At 32.3% G+C, this 18,126-nt stretch overlaps 1 protein-coding gene and 1 non-coding gene across 3 annotated transcripts; one reads left to right on the top strand and one right to left on the bottom strand.

Annotated features, from left to right (window-relative positions):
* Positions 1–875: 875 nt before the first annotated feature.
* LOC111908879 (DNA polymerase delta small subunit) lies at positions 876–4,163 on the bottom strand. Of its 2 annotated transcripts, none has more exons than XM_023904678.3 (15): positions 4,003–4,163; positions 3,480–3,559; positions 3,228–3,357; positions 3,045–3,151; positions 2,838–2,964; positions 2,639–2,746; positions 2,451–2,566; positions 2,294–2,377; positions 2,128–2,196; positions 1,970–2,041; positions 1,747–1,838; positions 1,532–1,659; positions 1,328–1,429; positions 1,148–1,215; positions 876–1,053 (listed from the first exon to the last, which is right to left on the bottom strand). In XM_023904678.3, exons 2-15 carry the CDS (start codon positions 3,540–3,542, stop codon positions 1,000–1,002), a joined length of 1,320 nt encoding a protein of 439 aa, XP_023760446.1. In that variant the 5' UTR covers positions 3,543–3,559; positions 4,003–4,163; the 3' UTR covers positions 876–999. The 2 variants fall into 2 exon arrangements, with proteins under 2 accessions (XP_023760446.1, XP_023760455.1); XM_023904687.2 differs by having other exon boundaries at positions 3,480–3,594; positions 4,003–4,159.
* Positions 4,164–4,221: 58 nt separating this feature from the next.
* TRNAA-UGC (transfer RNA alanine (anticodon UGC)) lies at positions 4,222–4,294 on the top strand. Its single transcript has one exon. It is a non-coding gene; the product is annotated as a tRNA-Ala (tRNA).
* Positions 4,295–18,126: the final 13,832 nt, after the last annotated feature.

Genomic DNA, 18,126 nt, shown 5'->3' with positions numbered 1-18,126 from the left:
AGTGGTGAGAAAATGATTTTTTTAAAAGTATTTTGATTAGCTTTTGTGGTAGAAAAAATCAATAAGTCAATAAATTTGATTTTAAAAAATGTTTGTCTTAACTTATATGCTTTAAGGGGTATTTGACTTTTACAACCCAAAAAATTATAAGGAGTTTTGAAAAGTTAGAAATCTCAACTTACTGAAATCTCTCTCTCTCTCTCTCTCTCTCTCTCTCTCTCTCTCTCTCTCTCTCTCTCTCTCTCTCTCTCTCTCTCTCTCTCTCTCTCTCTCTCTCTCTCTCTCTCTCTCTCTCTCTCTCTCTCTCTTTGTGTGTGTGTGCTGAAACACCATATCTAAATTATAGTCGATTTTTAAAATCCAAACAACAAATGTCATAAATTCTTCTTTCTTTTTTGGATTTTAATAATAATTACCAATATCAACTGCAGTTTCATAATTGTCACAAAACTTATTTATGCAACTAGCAAAAATAATTCATCTACAAATCATTTTCATTTTAATCGTGTTTTTCATCTAAAGATTTTTCAACCAAATTTTTGGTACATAGATGTGTTTCGTATCAAGTTTTGATTTAGTTCCATCATCAAAAACTGATGCAAGTAATAACCGGTTCCGATAGTGAAATTGAAAAAGAAAAAAAAACAGGGATAAAAATTTTATCAATAAAACCAAAATATAAAGACTTTTAAGCATATTTCACTAAATATAATTACAAAATACTCTTTTTATAAATATCCCATTCTCCGTCGTTTTGATTTCGAATGTGAAACAAACAATTTTTAGATTTAAATTAATATGTCAAATATTCATCTTTTTAGAGAAATTAATAACTACGTTAATTTGATTTGAACACATCTCCCCACAACTAAAAATTTATCCAACTTGTAATTTTGATACCAACAATACAAAACAATATCCATAATAACAATACATATCAATCTCTGAAAATACAAAAACAAAACCAACAAATATGAAGAACGTTTGGAGTGTTGAAGTTTATATATCAGTCCCGAAACTCAAAGTATGACACTCCAGATTTTTCAGATTCACCTACAATACAATAAACCATCCCAAAATCATTACACAAAATAAGAGTGTTTGGAATAACCACCATCTATATAGAAGGGTAAAATCGTCATTTTACCATAACAGCAACGCCCGTCTCACTAAACTTCGGAACACAAATGACTCTCACCACCTGCCCCTCTGATCCTGCATCAAAGTTTGACCAATATCATACAAAGTCAAAGGTCAAAGGTCAACACATTATTTTATTTTATTTTATGTAACAAAAATGAAAAAAAAAAAGGTTTTTTACAAGAACCTTTTACAATGCGAGTTGCGTATTTATCCTGATTACCAACAAAGTAAACATGAGGGCAGCTCTCAATGAAGAAAGGGTCCCTATCAGTGAAGGGGTAACACCCTGTAATACAAAGAAATATAAAACAGAATTCATATTTAATATAAAATATAAATACATTTCTAATTCTTGCATTTATAAATTTAAACAAAAAAAAAAAGGTACCAAGGGTGTTTGGTGCAGTTGGGGCTAGGTGCCTCCACCTCAATGTCCTTTCCATGAATTCCAATTTATCTTTTGCTTCTGAATATTTTTCAAGATCATCAATATTTTGACCAGATGTTCCAAGAAACCTAAAACAAATCAAACATGTTCTATTATAGCATTGTACTTTGATTCTTTTTATTCATATTAAAAAATAATAAAATATAATATCTTACCTCACATTATCCACATCAAAGAGGTGAGGATTAGTGCATGACCTTAATGTGTTATAGGCTGATGATCCACGAAAAAGGCATCTGTTCAAAGGCTGTATACAAAACATGCAAGAAATAGCAATGTACTTTCATTTCTTTTTATAAATCTAAATATTGTAAATATGAAGAAAAGAAAGTAGGATGCTATAATAAAAAAATCTTGAATTTTAAAGTATTACAAAACCTGTTGTGGGAGAGCAAAGTTTGCAGGGTCGTTGTATCCTGGCATGATATCAATTGGCATACTTGCAGCAATCTGCATACAAAATAATTAATATCTAATCAATGTTTGTTTATGGTTAAAAATGGATTTTAATATATTAATTAAATTAATTAAAGTACCTGAGTCAAAAAGATGTCAAGTTCTTTGAGTGGCTCATATAACTTAGATTGGTCCTTGGAACCCAAATTCTGCAACCAATGAATATGGCATACATGATTATAAAGATGATGTCATCACTAGTAATTTTTATGAATTTGGAATTTAAAAAATAATGAACTTTATTACCTGACCATTAAGAAGACTATGGTCAATTTTGACAGAATTTCCAGCAACAACGACTTGAACTATTTCAGCTGCTGATTGTTGCTCCTGTTTATAACATAGAGAGATAAGATAAATAATTACTTTTTTTTAAATAATAAGAAAATACTGGGTGTGGGACCTTTTTGTCTCCTAGATGACCAGTAATGTGGTCAACAAGAAGCTGTAGTTGAAGTGGATTAGAAGAACTGCTTCCAACATTTAATCCAGATACCAAGACAACATATTTATCTTCTCCTGTTTACAAAGGGCATAATTGTCAAAACAGAAGAAAATATAATTAAGAGGCATGAATGATGAATATGAGACCTGATTTATTTGGGAGATCCAACTGGGGTGGTAAACCGGCTTCAAGAATATCTTCAACAAGAAAATCACCACTATTGGTTTCTTTTCCATGCAAAGCAACAACATTTCCTATTGGATAACAAACAAAATAAATCAAGATTCAATACAGTTTTGAAGATTTGAAATTTAAGGATAAGATTATATGATAATTGATAAATACCTGTTACATATACAGAAGGTGATAGTACACTGCCTTTAAGATTGACTCTTCCACTTTCATCTTCAAGAACAAGATTATCATCTTCATGCACAAAATTATCAGGGGTCACAAGTGGGGTTACAGACCTCTGTGTAAAATAGAATGACAAAGATTTGTAAAAGCTTATAGACATGATATGAAAACAAAAGGGAAAATCATAATTTATACCTCTTTTGAGTACTCACTCAGGATTGTAGGTTTGAGCTTCATATGCTTATAAAGTGTTCCAACAACAATGCACTCTTTGCCTTTCTCTAGCCCTAAAACTGTACACACTGCATCATGACAAAAGTAGATAATAAGAATCATAAAAAGAAAACATAAAAGATAATCTGAAATGGCAGAATGTACCTGGCAAGTGAGGTTTCCAATTTGGAAGAAGAGAGTAAATGAGAGTTCTGATCAAGTGTAACCTTATGTAGTATATCTGACTATATTGTTGGCCCTTGTACATCTCTTTCTGAATTTCAAACATCTCATCCTGTTAACCACGAAATTACATCACAAGAAAGAAGATGTTTGTAAGCATATAAATATGCACTAAGCAGGTTTTAACTTTTAACCAAGTTCACTGTATAAAAATTGTAAAGAAGCAAAAGATACCATGGATCGATAGAGAGATTGTCTTCTGTCAAGTGTTTCTGTTTCAATATCCATGGGTGTCATAGCTATTGTAGGTAACGCTGTAAGAACAAACAAACAAGTGCTGATTTATGATCTGCAACAAAATGAAATTCCAACTTTATATCATCCATTAATTTGCTCTTTTTTGTCCAAACTTCCAACTGTTTATATGTAAATAGATACATCTAGAAGAATAGACGATTGTAAGCATAAAGTACGTGTTGTGCTCTATTCAGTGGGAATCAAAGCTAGTTAGCACAACATTAAGCTCATTTTGCAGCAACTCAGCTTCCAAAACAGGACTTTCTAGGTCACTCAAGCACTTGCAAGTAACAACAGATCAGTTTCAAAATCCCGTTGACAAACATAACAAAACTGATTAAAAACAAATGAAGAGTACCATTTCCTTTTTTCTTTATGTATCATCTAGATTTTCGATACCAGAATAAATTCCGAAAATAACACGAACAATCAGTCCTTAAATGGGAGAACGCGAGATTACCTGTAGAAACCAACCAGAAGAAGAACTGGAGTGACAAAGCGCCGGCGTCTAAGAGAGAGAGGAGGTCGGCGGTGAATTCCCGACAGGGAGGATTGTTGAGTGAAGGGAGGCGGGAACAGAAAGCATTGGGGATTTGGGGGGAAGAAGAAGTCTGGAATAAGAACACATTTGGAATATTGTCTAGTATATCTAAACCCAAATCAAAGAAGACATCAATATGGGGATGTAGCTCACATGGTAGAGCGCTCGCTTTGCATGCGAGAGGTACGGGGTTCGATACCCCGCATCTCCAATTCTTGGTATTATTGTCTAATTTTCCAATAACTATGTTTATCATTATTTTTTTCCTTAACTTTTGAAATTTTCAAAACGTTATAAATAGTGTCTTTGAGGAAATTTATTACTATCTAATTTTTTATGAACTATGAGTTTTAATATTTTTTCCTTTAACTGTTTAAATTCTCAAATAACGTTATAAATAGTGTCTTTTGAGGAAATTTTATTTGAAACTTGTATCTAGCGTCACTTAGTGGGCCTAACATAAAGAGTTCAATGGATTCATTTTGTCCATTACTCCAATGGACCTGTATCAATTCTATTATTGACCACTAATGGACCAATCGTTGTGAACTATTTGATTGATCAATGGGGTAGAAAATTTTAATGAATGGGCCTATTATTTGAATATCACACTTGTGTTTTTCTACTAAACTTAAATATGTGACGTACTCTGATGAGTTATTTGTTGAAACCTGTTTATATCACTTCTATTTACATATTTAGTGCGAGTGATTAGGTATAACTTCGCGTGTTGCGTAAGAATGCATTTAAATGGTTAAAATAATTATGGGAAAAAATATAAATATGTTGAAATTTACGTTTTTAGTCATGTTTTGGGCATTAACCGAATTATCAAATAACATAAAAATTCATCAACTTATATTTTGATAGTATCTAATATAGTCCATACCTTAGAAACTTTACTTTTACTTTTATAATATTCAATATATATTATAAGTTTTTATATAACATTAATATAATCTACTTTTCTTATGTCCGATAATATTTTTTGGATAAAATAATAAATAAGTTGTTTTGAATGAGCTATTAATGAACAATATTGAATTAATAAACTTTGTATTACACTATTTATATTACACCAAAATATCCAAGGTTTCTTATCTGAACTTTCAAATATTAAACATTGAAATTAAGAATGAAGTCATACAAAATATATCATTATACATAAATGTCATCAAGAGTTTTAAAATAAGTCGATTAGTAAATATGATATTTAATTTTAATTACATATTTTGCAATGCGTACGTTTAACTTTATGTTGGTGTGCCGAGAATCTTCTTTCTTAATTTGTACCTAAAAATCAAGGTGAATAGGAATATAACATAGATATTACTAAGCATTAATATAAATAATTAAAAAGGGTATATGGATCTCCTACCACCGGTTTACGCCTCGTTCCCGAGTTTAACAAAAGAAAAGAAGAGAAGAAAAAAAAAGTCATGGGAGAAAAAAAAGAGAAAGGAAATGAAAACAAAATTTTCTTTTGTGTTCCTGAGTTTGAGAGAAATGGAAGTAAAATGAATCATTTTGTTCTTTCTTTCCAAATCCTCCTAAATCGGAAGGAAAGTTCGGAGGAAAGTGATCCTCCCGTTTCCCTCCACTTCCTTCCACTTCCCTCCTTTAATAAAACTCAGGAACACCAATTTCTTTTATTTTTTCTTATTTTCATTCATTTCCTTTCATTTCTCCTGTTAAGTTGAACTCGGGAACGGGGTGTTAAAGACAACATACCTCTCTAGTGATATCGATTCATATGTGAAATTGAAGTAGTCATTCTATGTATACATTGTTTTCTAATTACATAAACAAATATGAGTAACCAAACATAAAAATGTTATCTTTATGTAGGAAAAATATTTTAGTTAACTAACAAATTAAATAATATAAGTTTAAGAGTTAGGAGTTTCAAAACATTAATATTTTTATTAATCAATAATTAAGTAACACATGTTGAAATTTTACAATCATTATTAAAAAGCATTTGAAATATTAGATTTTTAATGAATTTTGGTTGAAGTGTTTTGACCTCTATTATAATATATATATATATATATATATATATATATATATATATATATATATATATATAGAGAGAGAGAGAGAGAGAGAGAGAAAGATAGATAGAAAGTATAACATATGTATTAGTTTTAATTAATTATCTTTTTGAAACGGTATAATTACAAAACAAATAAAACATATTTAAAATATTTAATTAAATATTTTCGACATCACCCTATATAACATATGATAAATATATTAACGATTAAACCACAATATACAACGATTGTATTACAATAATTCAAAAACGAACAAAAAATATAAAGACGAATTAGTATAACAAACTTACAAATTAAAAGCTCTAATATAATAGCATCTCCAAAAGTGGTCATAAGACTTCAACCCAACACAATAACCTTTAAGTTTGTTTTCTTTCTGAAATTTGTATATAATTTGTTATTTTGTTTGCATGTCTTCATAAAAGATTGGCCTTTTTATAGTAAAATTTTCACTAAATGCTAATTAAATATAATATAAGTTATAAAACTTTTAAGTGTTAAATCATAATTAAGAAAACTTTTGAGTTGCATTAGTTAAAAAGGGGGATTTCAAATGATTGTGGTTTGAGGAAGTTAAAAAATGGGGTTTCAAATGCATGAGATTCAAGAAAAAATATTAGCTTTATAAGTATGTACGATTAGTGACGAATTATCAAAAAGTTAAAATTTCGGACCTCTGTACAACCGTACATCCAGCACCTCCAAAAGACTGGCCCTGCTTTTAAATAAACAATTGTTGTTCAGAAAAAAATTTTCTCTTAGATACCGTAACTGCAACACTTATTTTGAAGTGTTGTAATAAAATCTAAAGTAAAACTTCTATCATGGTGGCACTTATTTTAAAAGAGCTTCAATGGAATCCAAATCAACATTTTTACAAGTTTAATTAAGTTTACTTATAATTTTGACACTAGTTTTAAATCAATCATTGTTTACATGTCACTGAAATCAAATTTGATGACATAAACATATAAATACACTCTACATTTTTTATATTTTTATCAGTATCATGTCAAAACTATACAAACAAAAATACAGGTGAATTAACATGTCCAAAAAAAAACATAAAACACACAAATGAAAATTTTCAAGTTTCGGGCTGTGTATTGTTGTGTCGAAACTTAGAAAAATCATAACTTCTTCATACGAAGTCAGATTTAACGCTAAAAAAAGTCGGATTTATACGTTCTTTCTATGGACACTCTCGATTTAACGTATATTATAACTTTCATTTAGATAGTTAAGGCTAAAAATCATTTTATTGATAATTCACTTTTTACGTTAAACAGTGTTTTGTCGGTTTTGTCGCGGATCTTCGATAAGTTATTGTTTCTTCGTTATAACTCGGATTTAGGCATTCTTTATATTTTTGGAATCCTTGACACGATTTCTACCACTATATTCATCCCAAAAAAAGTTTATTTAACATTTCATTTTTGAGGGTATTATGTATCTGCACATAGTATACAAAAATTTCTCTTTATTATTTTAAAAAGAACTACAAATTGATCTATACTATTACATAGATTCGAAATAACGGGTTGTTACAGAAGCTGTTGATAATGTTGTAGAAGATGATGATAATGACAAAAGGGAAAAACGTATCCCTAAAAAGGCAATATTTCATTCCCCCTATATTGAAAGAATTGTTAAGGTTGGGGATAAACTGACTAAGGATGAAACAAGAATATGCAATTCAGTTTTTGCATCTAATAAAGATGATGGGTAAGTATATATGAGTCGCTTATTATTTTTTTAGAATACAAATGTGAATGTATGTAGATTGATTTTATATATAATTTTTGTTACAGGTATGAGATTTGGGACATTGGAACAGGTCATTTGTTGCACCAGGGTTTTGCATTTCAGTTTAATCAAGGAATATTTATACATTCTAAATTAATTGATTGTTGGGCTGGGTTTTTAAATAAAATGGAGAACTACAATGATGAATCATCGCTTTCAAGATTTTTCTTCAATACAACTATTGGGGTAAGAATTTTTTTTGTAAACTAAGTTTAAATTCAAATTTATTTTTTTAGAATTAATATTGTTGGTGATGTGGGTTTTTACAGACAGAAGAGATATTGAATGAATTAAAGACAGAAGATCTGAAATGTAGGCTTTTTGATACTCTATTACGAATCTACATGAAGAAATTTGATGTCAAGCCAAGTTTCAGAGATGTTGTGCTTGTAAGTATATTGAGTAAATGTATTAATTGTTGCATCACTTAATATTAAATTAACTTTGTTTTTTAATGTATACAAGGTTTTCTTCCCAATAGTTGATGATGTGAAGTATTACTTACTCATCTTTGATTTGAAATAAAGTTTATACTACATAGTAGATCATGTGAAGAGAACATAAACTTTGGATAGCAAATATGGCTTGATACCAAAATTGGTGGTAAGATAATCAATAAAATTCTGAACACTCGGTTTTCATTCTAAAGATTGTTATAAAATTATCGGAATTTGTTGGTTACTAAAAAGAAAAATCTCCAAGATTTAATTGAATCGATTGATAGTCATCTGATGGATGGGGAAGGATCTACTATCTTGAGGGAACATAGGGTTTCTTTATTAAAGGAGGTCTCAGAGTTAGATCATTTAGCTCAGTTAGATCTCGCTCAAAAAGCGAATATTCAGTGAGGAGTAGAGGGTGATGAGAACTCGGGTTTTTTTCATGGGGTTCTTAATCGGAAAAGACGCCAAACTACAATCCATGGTTCGTTGATTAATCGGAAAAGACGCCAAACTATAAGGATCTTTTTGTTGGGTTTTGAGCATTCTAACACTCCTAAATGTATATGCAACCCTAAATACCTTGGATCTATGTTTTCTCTATTATACATGCAAATATGAATATTCCAAGGTATTACCCTAACTAGCATACAATCTTTGATACTTGGGTAATAAAATAGATATAATACATACCTTGTTGATGTATATTGATGCCATGAAGCTCGAGAGCCTAGTGCCCCAAGTGTGACACCTCAAATGGTTCACACAGCATCATCAACACTTGGAATAACCATGAGAAAAAGACACTTCATGCTCAAATCGGCTAGCCCTCATATATCTATCACTCGTGCCAATTTCTTGATCCAAAGGGATCCTTATATAGTGTGCACATTAGGGTTACACCATGTAACCCATGACTTTACCCATTCATTATGCTTCATGGGTTTTAACCTCCATGGAGTATCCATGGGTCACCACATGGGTTAAACCCAACATAAGGAATCATGGATCATAAGCCCACATACATAAGAATGAATGATTTACACAATCAATTCCCATATATTTAATTAGTCTCTTTTGATCACTGAATTAAGTCCAAATTAATTCTTGATCAATACTAATTAAATAACCTGATTTCATATTAATATATTAGAACTTATAATATATAAATATGTCACAAATGTCCTCTTCTCACAAATGGTCTATCCAAATGTTCCTATGTCATGCAACCCAAATGGACCATGCCGAGTCGGGTCAAGTACATACCAATTATAGTTATGGACTTAGACACTAATCCAACGGTCTCCCACTTGGATAAGTCTAAAACTATTATTGAATATGACTTCAAAACCTAACTGGCAATTGTAGCTCTCAAAAGCCGCTGTCGAACTCTGACCTTGTCGATGAACTCTGACCTTTGTCAATGACTTGTCCATTAGATAAGAGATCATATATTCCTGCATTCTAGATATCATATGGAATGAGACATGGATTAAAATCATTCTCTATGTCCATTTGTTGTTTCCTGATTTCCGATTTATGACGACTGACTGATTGAACAGATCAAATCAGTCATGGCTTGGCCAAGCACTCACATGTATCATCATTAAATCATCGAGGGGCCCACAAATATCGCTTTTATCCTGAAGGTAAAAGGAATGGATAAACTTCAACTCATATGACTTGTTCTACTACTTGTTGAATCATACACAAAGGCACATTTTATAACATCGAGTTACCAATTTGTTTTCGTGCGATCAATGTATAACCAACTCATAGTAACAACTCGTATTCTTAGGTTTGAAGAATATAAGATATTATCGCCTCATGATCACTCGTGATAAAATCCATGAAGTGATTCCAATGAGCGTGGGTTGAATCCAATACTCAGAACTTATGAGCACTCATGAGTGTTGTAGCACCACTTTGTCCAACAACTTAGACCTCTACAAGCCAACCCATGATAGTCTTGATTCATATCTACTTCCAATATATGACCGACTGTGGACGGTTTGAATAACTTAGTCATTCAGGAAGAATGTCTTAGTTATTCTGGAAGTCAAAACATGCAAAGTGAAACACAAGAATAATTGAATCCAATATGGTCTCAGAACTTATGAATATAAATAAAACACCCTTTATTTATCACCATATTGATTACACATTATTCATTGCGTACTGTTTCAAACTATCAACTTTATACTTGAGTTAAAACAATAGTTGTCCCATGCTCCAAGCATGTACACTATGTTTTCTAAACATTAGTCATGCCTTACACCAATTATGCACACTATGTTTGTCTAAACATTAGTTATGCCATACTCCAAGTATGCATACTAAGTTTGTCTATGATCTTTACTTTGTGAAATAGATCGATTGAACATAACTCGAATGATTCTCATTTCACAGTCCCGAATCCTTACCGCAAATGCAGGAATTCCAAATTCATGCCATTTACCGAAATCTGTTAGATTCTAAACTTATATGCATTGATCCTCTTGTAATGATTATGCACAAAGTCACAAAGACTTGACAACAAACATTACAGAGCATTCCAAAGGAGATAAGCTCTTTGGAAACATCCTTATTTCATTAAGTTTCCTAATCTTACACAGATTTATTGAACAACTTCCACCTTCCCATATTCCCATTTTGACTACCACTTCTGAACAAGAGTTGCATTTTTTCAGAATATGTGAATATGGTCCTTCCAAAAATTAACATTATACTTCCAACTATCCCTGAGCAACCAATCTTGGGTAAACCTTAGATTGTCGACAATTGCTTAATCATTTTAGTTATATCCAATTCTAGGCCTTTTCCCTTCTTAATTCCCCAGGCATTTGGAAAATTTTAGAAATGATGAATATTATAGCACATGCAATCGATCCTATGTCTGAAGCATATAGGACACGATTCATGATGTGTCACATAAAGACATAATACTAGACCAGTCCTTTTGCTACAATATTTCTATTTGCCAAGTTCTCATAATTCAGATTATGAAAAGGGATGTCGTAATCATAATCAAATTTTAGAACGCAAATAATGTACCCATATATAGAATTTCCTTATGTTGAGCCATTCAAACACAAAATTAATATATATCCTTGACTAAATTTGATTAAAATCTCACGATATAAGATTTTAGAATTGAAATGAAGTACAATCTCTCCCTTAATTATAGCAAAACAACTTTTTCCCAATTGAAACCTTTTGTTTTCTATAATTAACATTGCTAACTCGCAACACTAACAATAATTATCATGCTCCCACTAACATGATGATTATTAGCATAACATGTATGCTCCCACTAGCTTTGACATGTACTCAGAAATCAGTTGGACTTCTAGAAATCAATATTGTATTGACTTTCTTACCAAAGTTCAGACTTCTGATACGAGATGCTTTGATAAAACTTTATCAAAATCATACACCTTATCTTAGATAGCTTACAGGTGTGTCTAAACAATTTTAGAACTATGAAAAAGGATGTCGTAATCGTAGTCTCAATTGTTTAGATCTTTGCTATCTGCTTCAAATATACTTGGTGGAAGTGTTTCCTCACCATTATTTTCATGAATCAGAGAGAAACCTTATGACCCTTAGATTTTATGGTGTATGTGTTCTTATCCATGTGAATTGTCAAAACCATAGTCACAAGACAAGGATAATGACAAATCCAAACACATATGGACTGAACTCAATCTTAATTTCTTGCTACCTGGTAGCTCAAGGGTCTTCCATTGCTTCCAAGTTGTTATGCAACCAATTGAGAACTCTAAGAACTCATATGCAAAGCCAACTTTAACTGGAATTGGAACAGAAATAGAAATATGTCAACACGATAGGTTATAAACCTCACGTCGTGTGCTAGTGTTAAACTACAGGTTTTTATTCTTGATTAGATCTTGAAATTCTTCTCAGGATCTTTAAGACTCCCACTATCCTCTTGACATATAAGACTATCTTGCCAAATATTCAAGAGATAGTTTGGATTCTTTATCAAGACAAACACTTCACACAATTGGTCTTAGTTAGTCTTTGTTTTATCCAAAACATCACAACTTACCAATTTCAAATGTACAAGAGTAGGATACTTTTGCTCTTACATTTGACTAGTGTTAAGAAACCTTCCTTTAAGATATGTCACTCAAGTTCCAATCTTGGAGTATGAGTCTAAGAATTGTTTTTGGAACGAGGTATGAATCATCTTCTTGATTTGACCACTTCAGCAATCCATAGCTCCTCTTCTTAGCTATCAGAATGCACTTAAACGATGAATTGTGATAAGGTCTATTAACATGATACTAATGTACTCTCCCATCTTTTCAGATTTGAGAAACTTTTATCCCTCTGCCTAATTTGATTCTTCTCATTCCTTCTGCCATACATCGAAAATTTTCCAATGTATCAGAATTACACTTAAACTTGTAAGTGTAACCGTATTTACTAAACTTTAGTAAATCATGACGAATAGTCTTATAGATCTTTTGCGGTGAACTTGATCGGTGCACAAGAATTTGTACTCAATCCCTTAGCCCTTCACTTGACTCACATATACGTGTGAACAAGGAATTAGTCTTAATTTTCCAAAGCTGAAAGTTCTCATTCATCATATTGTACAACTTGTATGATTCCAAGTTTCTATCCAACTGAAAACTTGGATGATGAGAAGCTTTCCTTATTTGGTAAATTTAGACACTAATGAAAGAGTCAAATTCATATTTTCAATATTGCTAAAAACATACAAACATCAAGTTTTCATAAATGTCATTGAAGGAGATGTAAAATAAAGTAAAATAAACTTTTATTTATTTATAAAAAGCAGAAAAAACTTTTCCTTACAATGCAAATTTAAATGAAAACCATGTTATTACATGTTTCCTAGCAATGTATCATAACTCCAAAGAGTAGTTCAAGAATCCGATCTTCAATCAAGCGACAAAAATCCATCTTTGCGATCAGATTCAGCATACTCTTTCTTTAAGTTTCCTTCACTTTTCCTTTGATTCTTAAAATATCAACATGTGACCCAGTCACATCATGTAATAAGAATCTCAGAATAGAAACTTACCCAAGTTAGATAGAGGACTTTACCTGAAGTAGAGCCAAACTTATTGACTTTACCAACCTTATGATCTTTTAGGTAAATTTGGCAACTTTGCAACCAATGCCCTTTCTTTCTGGAAATAGAACCATATGGACCCTTTGGGAATGGTACATGGGACAAACTCACAATTAGCTTTTCTCTTTACCATTTGGTCAACCGGGTTGACTATGGCCAATCCATTTCCATTGGGAAGAGAAAGCTTTTACTGGGTATCCAATGCAACTATTGTTAATGTCCATTGAAGGTTTGGAAAGTTGATCTACTAATCAAATGCGCTTTACCAAAGCTCCAAATCATCGTTGATTCAGCAGTACCAAGCAAATAGATAAGATCATTAAGGGTCATGTCATAGTCTATTTCATAGTAGTCCCGAAGGTAACTCACTATGTGACTTAGAAAGTGATTGAACATCTCACTTTCTTAAGACTTTGACACCCAACTCTCCCGGCTTGTCAATATGTGACTTCATCTCCAAGATGTGAGCACACATTGACCTTGCTTGCCAATAGGGCTTGAGTGACCTTGAAATCGTGGGTAAGGGAGGATAATTGGAGGAGGTGAAGTTCCAAGAGATTTTGGAAGATCATAGATGTCTGAACTAGACATCTTTTGGGAGATATTCAAGATAGTTGATTTAAAGTCCATAATATAACACCCAATATGAAATATTAAGTCTAGGACCCAACACAATACTTTTATAACTTGGAAGAGGGATGTCGTAATCCAAGCTATAAGATATTTGAAGGTAGCGAATGACGATTCACCAATTTCCACCATGAAAACGAAATAATTTAATTAGGTTTTACTTGGATTTGAAACTCCTAGATCTTTTGAGATTCATTGAACAGTTCAATGACATGTTTCAATCTCGAGTGTGCCCTTCAGGTTTTGTGACTGGGGTGCCGAGGATCACAAAAAAAGGTGTGAAGTAACCATGCAAATCACTTGGTACCCTTAATATTTACCCCTTAATCGATGTGTCGGTTAACCACACGCGCTCCACCGATACTATGATAAATATTAAGTTACCCTTTTCCTATCTTGTTAAATCAAGCTAGTGTGCCGGTTAACCACACACACTCCACTAACCGACTTAAGAAAAGTGCAAAGTGTAATTTCATGGATTAGTGTCTTATTCACATTTTCCTAAAGTAACTAAGATTGGTAATTATAAAAAAACATTTAGTTACTTTATATTTATCATTAATACTTTTAATGAATGGAGAATTACAGTCCTTGTCCTACCCGTTCGGCTAACGACCCTCCACCATTCAAGGAAGCGGTGGATGAGAGTGGACACCCATTAAACTGTCATTTTATAGGCAGTAACCTTATACCCCCCTTATAGACCGGCTTCGTGAATGAGGCCTACTAATGGTAAGACGACTTGCTCTTATACATATATTTAAACATTATTAACTTATAATATTATAAAGTATAATGGTTGAATTTTAACTATTAAAATTCTAAGGGCTTAACTTGGAATTAAAGTATTCATAAGGGAAAACTTTTCAAATTCCAAAACTTGAGGGCAAGTTTTGAAACTATTCAAAACTATTCAATTTCCATAAGTTAAGTGTTTAAAGTAGTTTTAATCCAAAAACTCTTCAAGTTCCATAACTTGAGGACAGGTTATGGAAGACTTTAAAGTATTAAAAGAACGTGACTCTTTCTTATTCATAACTTATGGAAATATTTATGAGTTTTATGGATCTTAAATGTGACTTTTCATATAACTTGAGGACAAGTTACAAAAACACATTTTAGAACCAGCTCTTAGATTAATTTGGATTGAAAACAACAATTTCACATAACTTTCTATTAATCTAAGCAACTAATAAGAACAAGATAATTCAAATCAAACTTTTTAATGTAATTAGTCTAATCCTTAAACTAATACAAAACATGAATCTATTGACAATTATCTTTGAAATTGGATTAGCATGAACATTACTACATCAAAAACAGGTTTATAAGTTGAAAAACAACTTAGGGTAATGTTTCTAGTCCAATTCCAGCCAAAACATTCAAAGATATGCTGTTTGGGGGTCCAACTCGTCGAGTGCATGAACCAACTCAATGAGTTGGATCATTTTGAACACTTTTAAGTCATGGAATCGTCAAGTCACCTGATGGACTCGCCGAGTCCGTTGCCCAGACAGCAAAAAAAACTTTGATTTTAAGCAGATTTTACAAGTATAACAAGAAAACAAGCCTTGGCTCTAATACCACTGTTGGGTTTTGAGCATTCTAACACTTCTAAGTGTACATGCAACCCTAAATACCTTGGATCCATGTTTTCTCTATTATACATGCAAATATGAATATTCCAAGGTATTACCCTAACTAGCATACAATCTTTGATACTTGGGTAATAAAATAGATAGAATACATACCTTATTGATGTAGCTTGACTCCATGAACCTCGAGAGCCTAGTTCCCCAAGTGTGACACCTCAAATGGTTCACACAACATCATCAACACTTGGAATAACCATGAGAAGAAGACACTTCGTGCTCAAATCGGCTAACCCTCATATATCTATCACTCGTGCCAATTTCTTGAGCCAAAGGGATCCTTATATAGTGTGCACATTAGGGTTACACCATGTAACCCATGACTTTACCCATTCCTTATGCTCCATGATTTTTAACCTCCATGGAGTATCCATGGGTCACCACATGGGTTAAACCCAACATAAGGAATCATGGACCGTAAGCCCACATACATAAGAATGAATGATTTACACAATCAATCCCCATATATTTAATTAGTCTCTTTTGACCACTAAATTAAGTCCAAATTAATTCTTGATCAATACTAATTAAATAACATGATTTCATATTAATATATTAGAACTTATAATATATAAATATGTCACAAATGTCCTCTTCTCACAAATGGTCTATCCAAATGTTCCGATGCCATGCAACCCAAATGGACCACGCCGAGTCGGGTCAAATACATACAAATTATAGTTATGGACTTAGACAATAATCCAACACTTTTCTCCGATCAAAAGCATTGGAGGCCTAACACTAATGCTAGTAATTTTAGTACATTATCTTCAGTGCAGGTGAATTTCTTAAATTTGCCATTTTCTCGGGAAGAGATTAAAAGAGCAGTTTGGGATTATGGATCGTCAAAGGCCCCAGGGCCAGATGGTTTCACTTTTGAATTTATTAAGCATTTTTGGGATTTTATAGTATATGATGTTGAGGCGTTTATTTCACATTTTTTTTTCATCACTCTTTTATTCTAAAGGGGTGTAATGTCTCTTTTTTCACTATTATTCCAAAAATCAGAGACCCCAAGACTGCAAAATATTTTAGACCTATTAGTCTAATTGGTTGCCAATATAAAATTATTTGTAAACTGTTAGCTAATAGATTGGCAGAGGTTATTGATGGGTTTTGGCCATATGAACATTCCTATGTGCACATGCAACCCTAATGCTTGGATCTAGGTTTCTCTAATTGAACATACATTGAATCCAAGACTTCTAATGGCTAATATACAATAACAATAATATGAAATCAGAGATTAGAAGTTTACCTTGAATCACTTGCTTGATCTTGTTGTCCTTGAGGTTTTAGAGTCACAATTGTCACTCCTCTAATGGCTTACAAACACCAACTAGCAAGGAGGATGATTTGAGAGAAAGGAGGGAAGAGGAATTCGGCCAGGGTTTCTTCTCTAAGCACAAGTGCCGAAATTCCTTAGCCCTTGGGGTCTATTGATACTTGTAAGGCTCCTAGGGTTTCACCCTTAAACCCTAATTGGATAACTTAAGCCCTAAGCAATCCAAATCCTTTCCATGATAAGCCTTGGACGAAATCTAAGCCTATCTAAAGCCCTAGAATTTTTCCCCCTTATCCCTAAAGGATTTATAGCCCAAAGTGCAACTATCAAACAATTGACAGTTTATACCCCTTTATTTAATTAATCTCTTTAAGTCACCAAATTAATTCCCAATTAATTTATGACTTATATTAATCAAAGAATAATATTATTATTCCTTATATTATTCTTATAATATATTAATAATATTCCTTCTCTCATTACAAATCATCCTGTCAAGTTGCTATGGTGAAGGCAACCCAAAAGGACCATGCTCAACCGGGTCAAATACTTGCCTAATATAGTTGTAGCCTTAGACACTATTCAAACAGTCTCCCACTTGGAGTTGGGCTATGCGCTTCTTGTTGACATGTCCAAGACGACAATGCCACAAGGATGCTCTATCCAAACCATTGGAAGAATCCATGCATAAAACATCATTTCCTAAGTTATCTATAATCATAACAGTTTCATAAACTCCATTACATGGTATAGCTTCAAAATATAAGACACCATTTAGATAAGCAAGAATAGAACCATTCTCATTATTAAAAGAAAATCTAAAACCTTGTCTAAACAAACCATGAAATGAAATGATGTTTCTAGCCATTTCTTGCGAATAGCAACAATTGTTCAAATCTAAAGATAAACCATTCCTAAGCACTGAAGAATACACTCCAATCTTGGTCACAGGCGACGATCTTCTGTTCCCCATGATTAGATTTATTCTTCCATGCTCCACATCTCTATTTCTTCTTAGTCCCTGCAAATCGGAACAACTATGGTA

Source organism: Lactuca sativa, chromosome 5 (genome assembly GCF_002870075.4).
Source record: "Lactuca sativa cultivar Salinas chromosome 5, Lsat_Salinas_v11, whole genome shotgun sequence".
NCBI lineage: Eukaryota > Viridiplantae > Streptophyta > Magnoliopsida > Asterales > Asteraceae > Lactuca > Lactuca sativa.
Note: the sequence above shows the minus strand (reverse complement) of the source record. Positions and strands in the feature narration are given on the sequence as shown.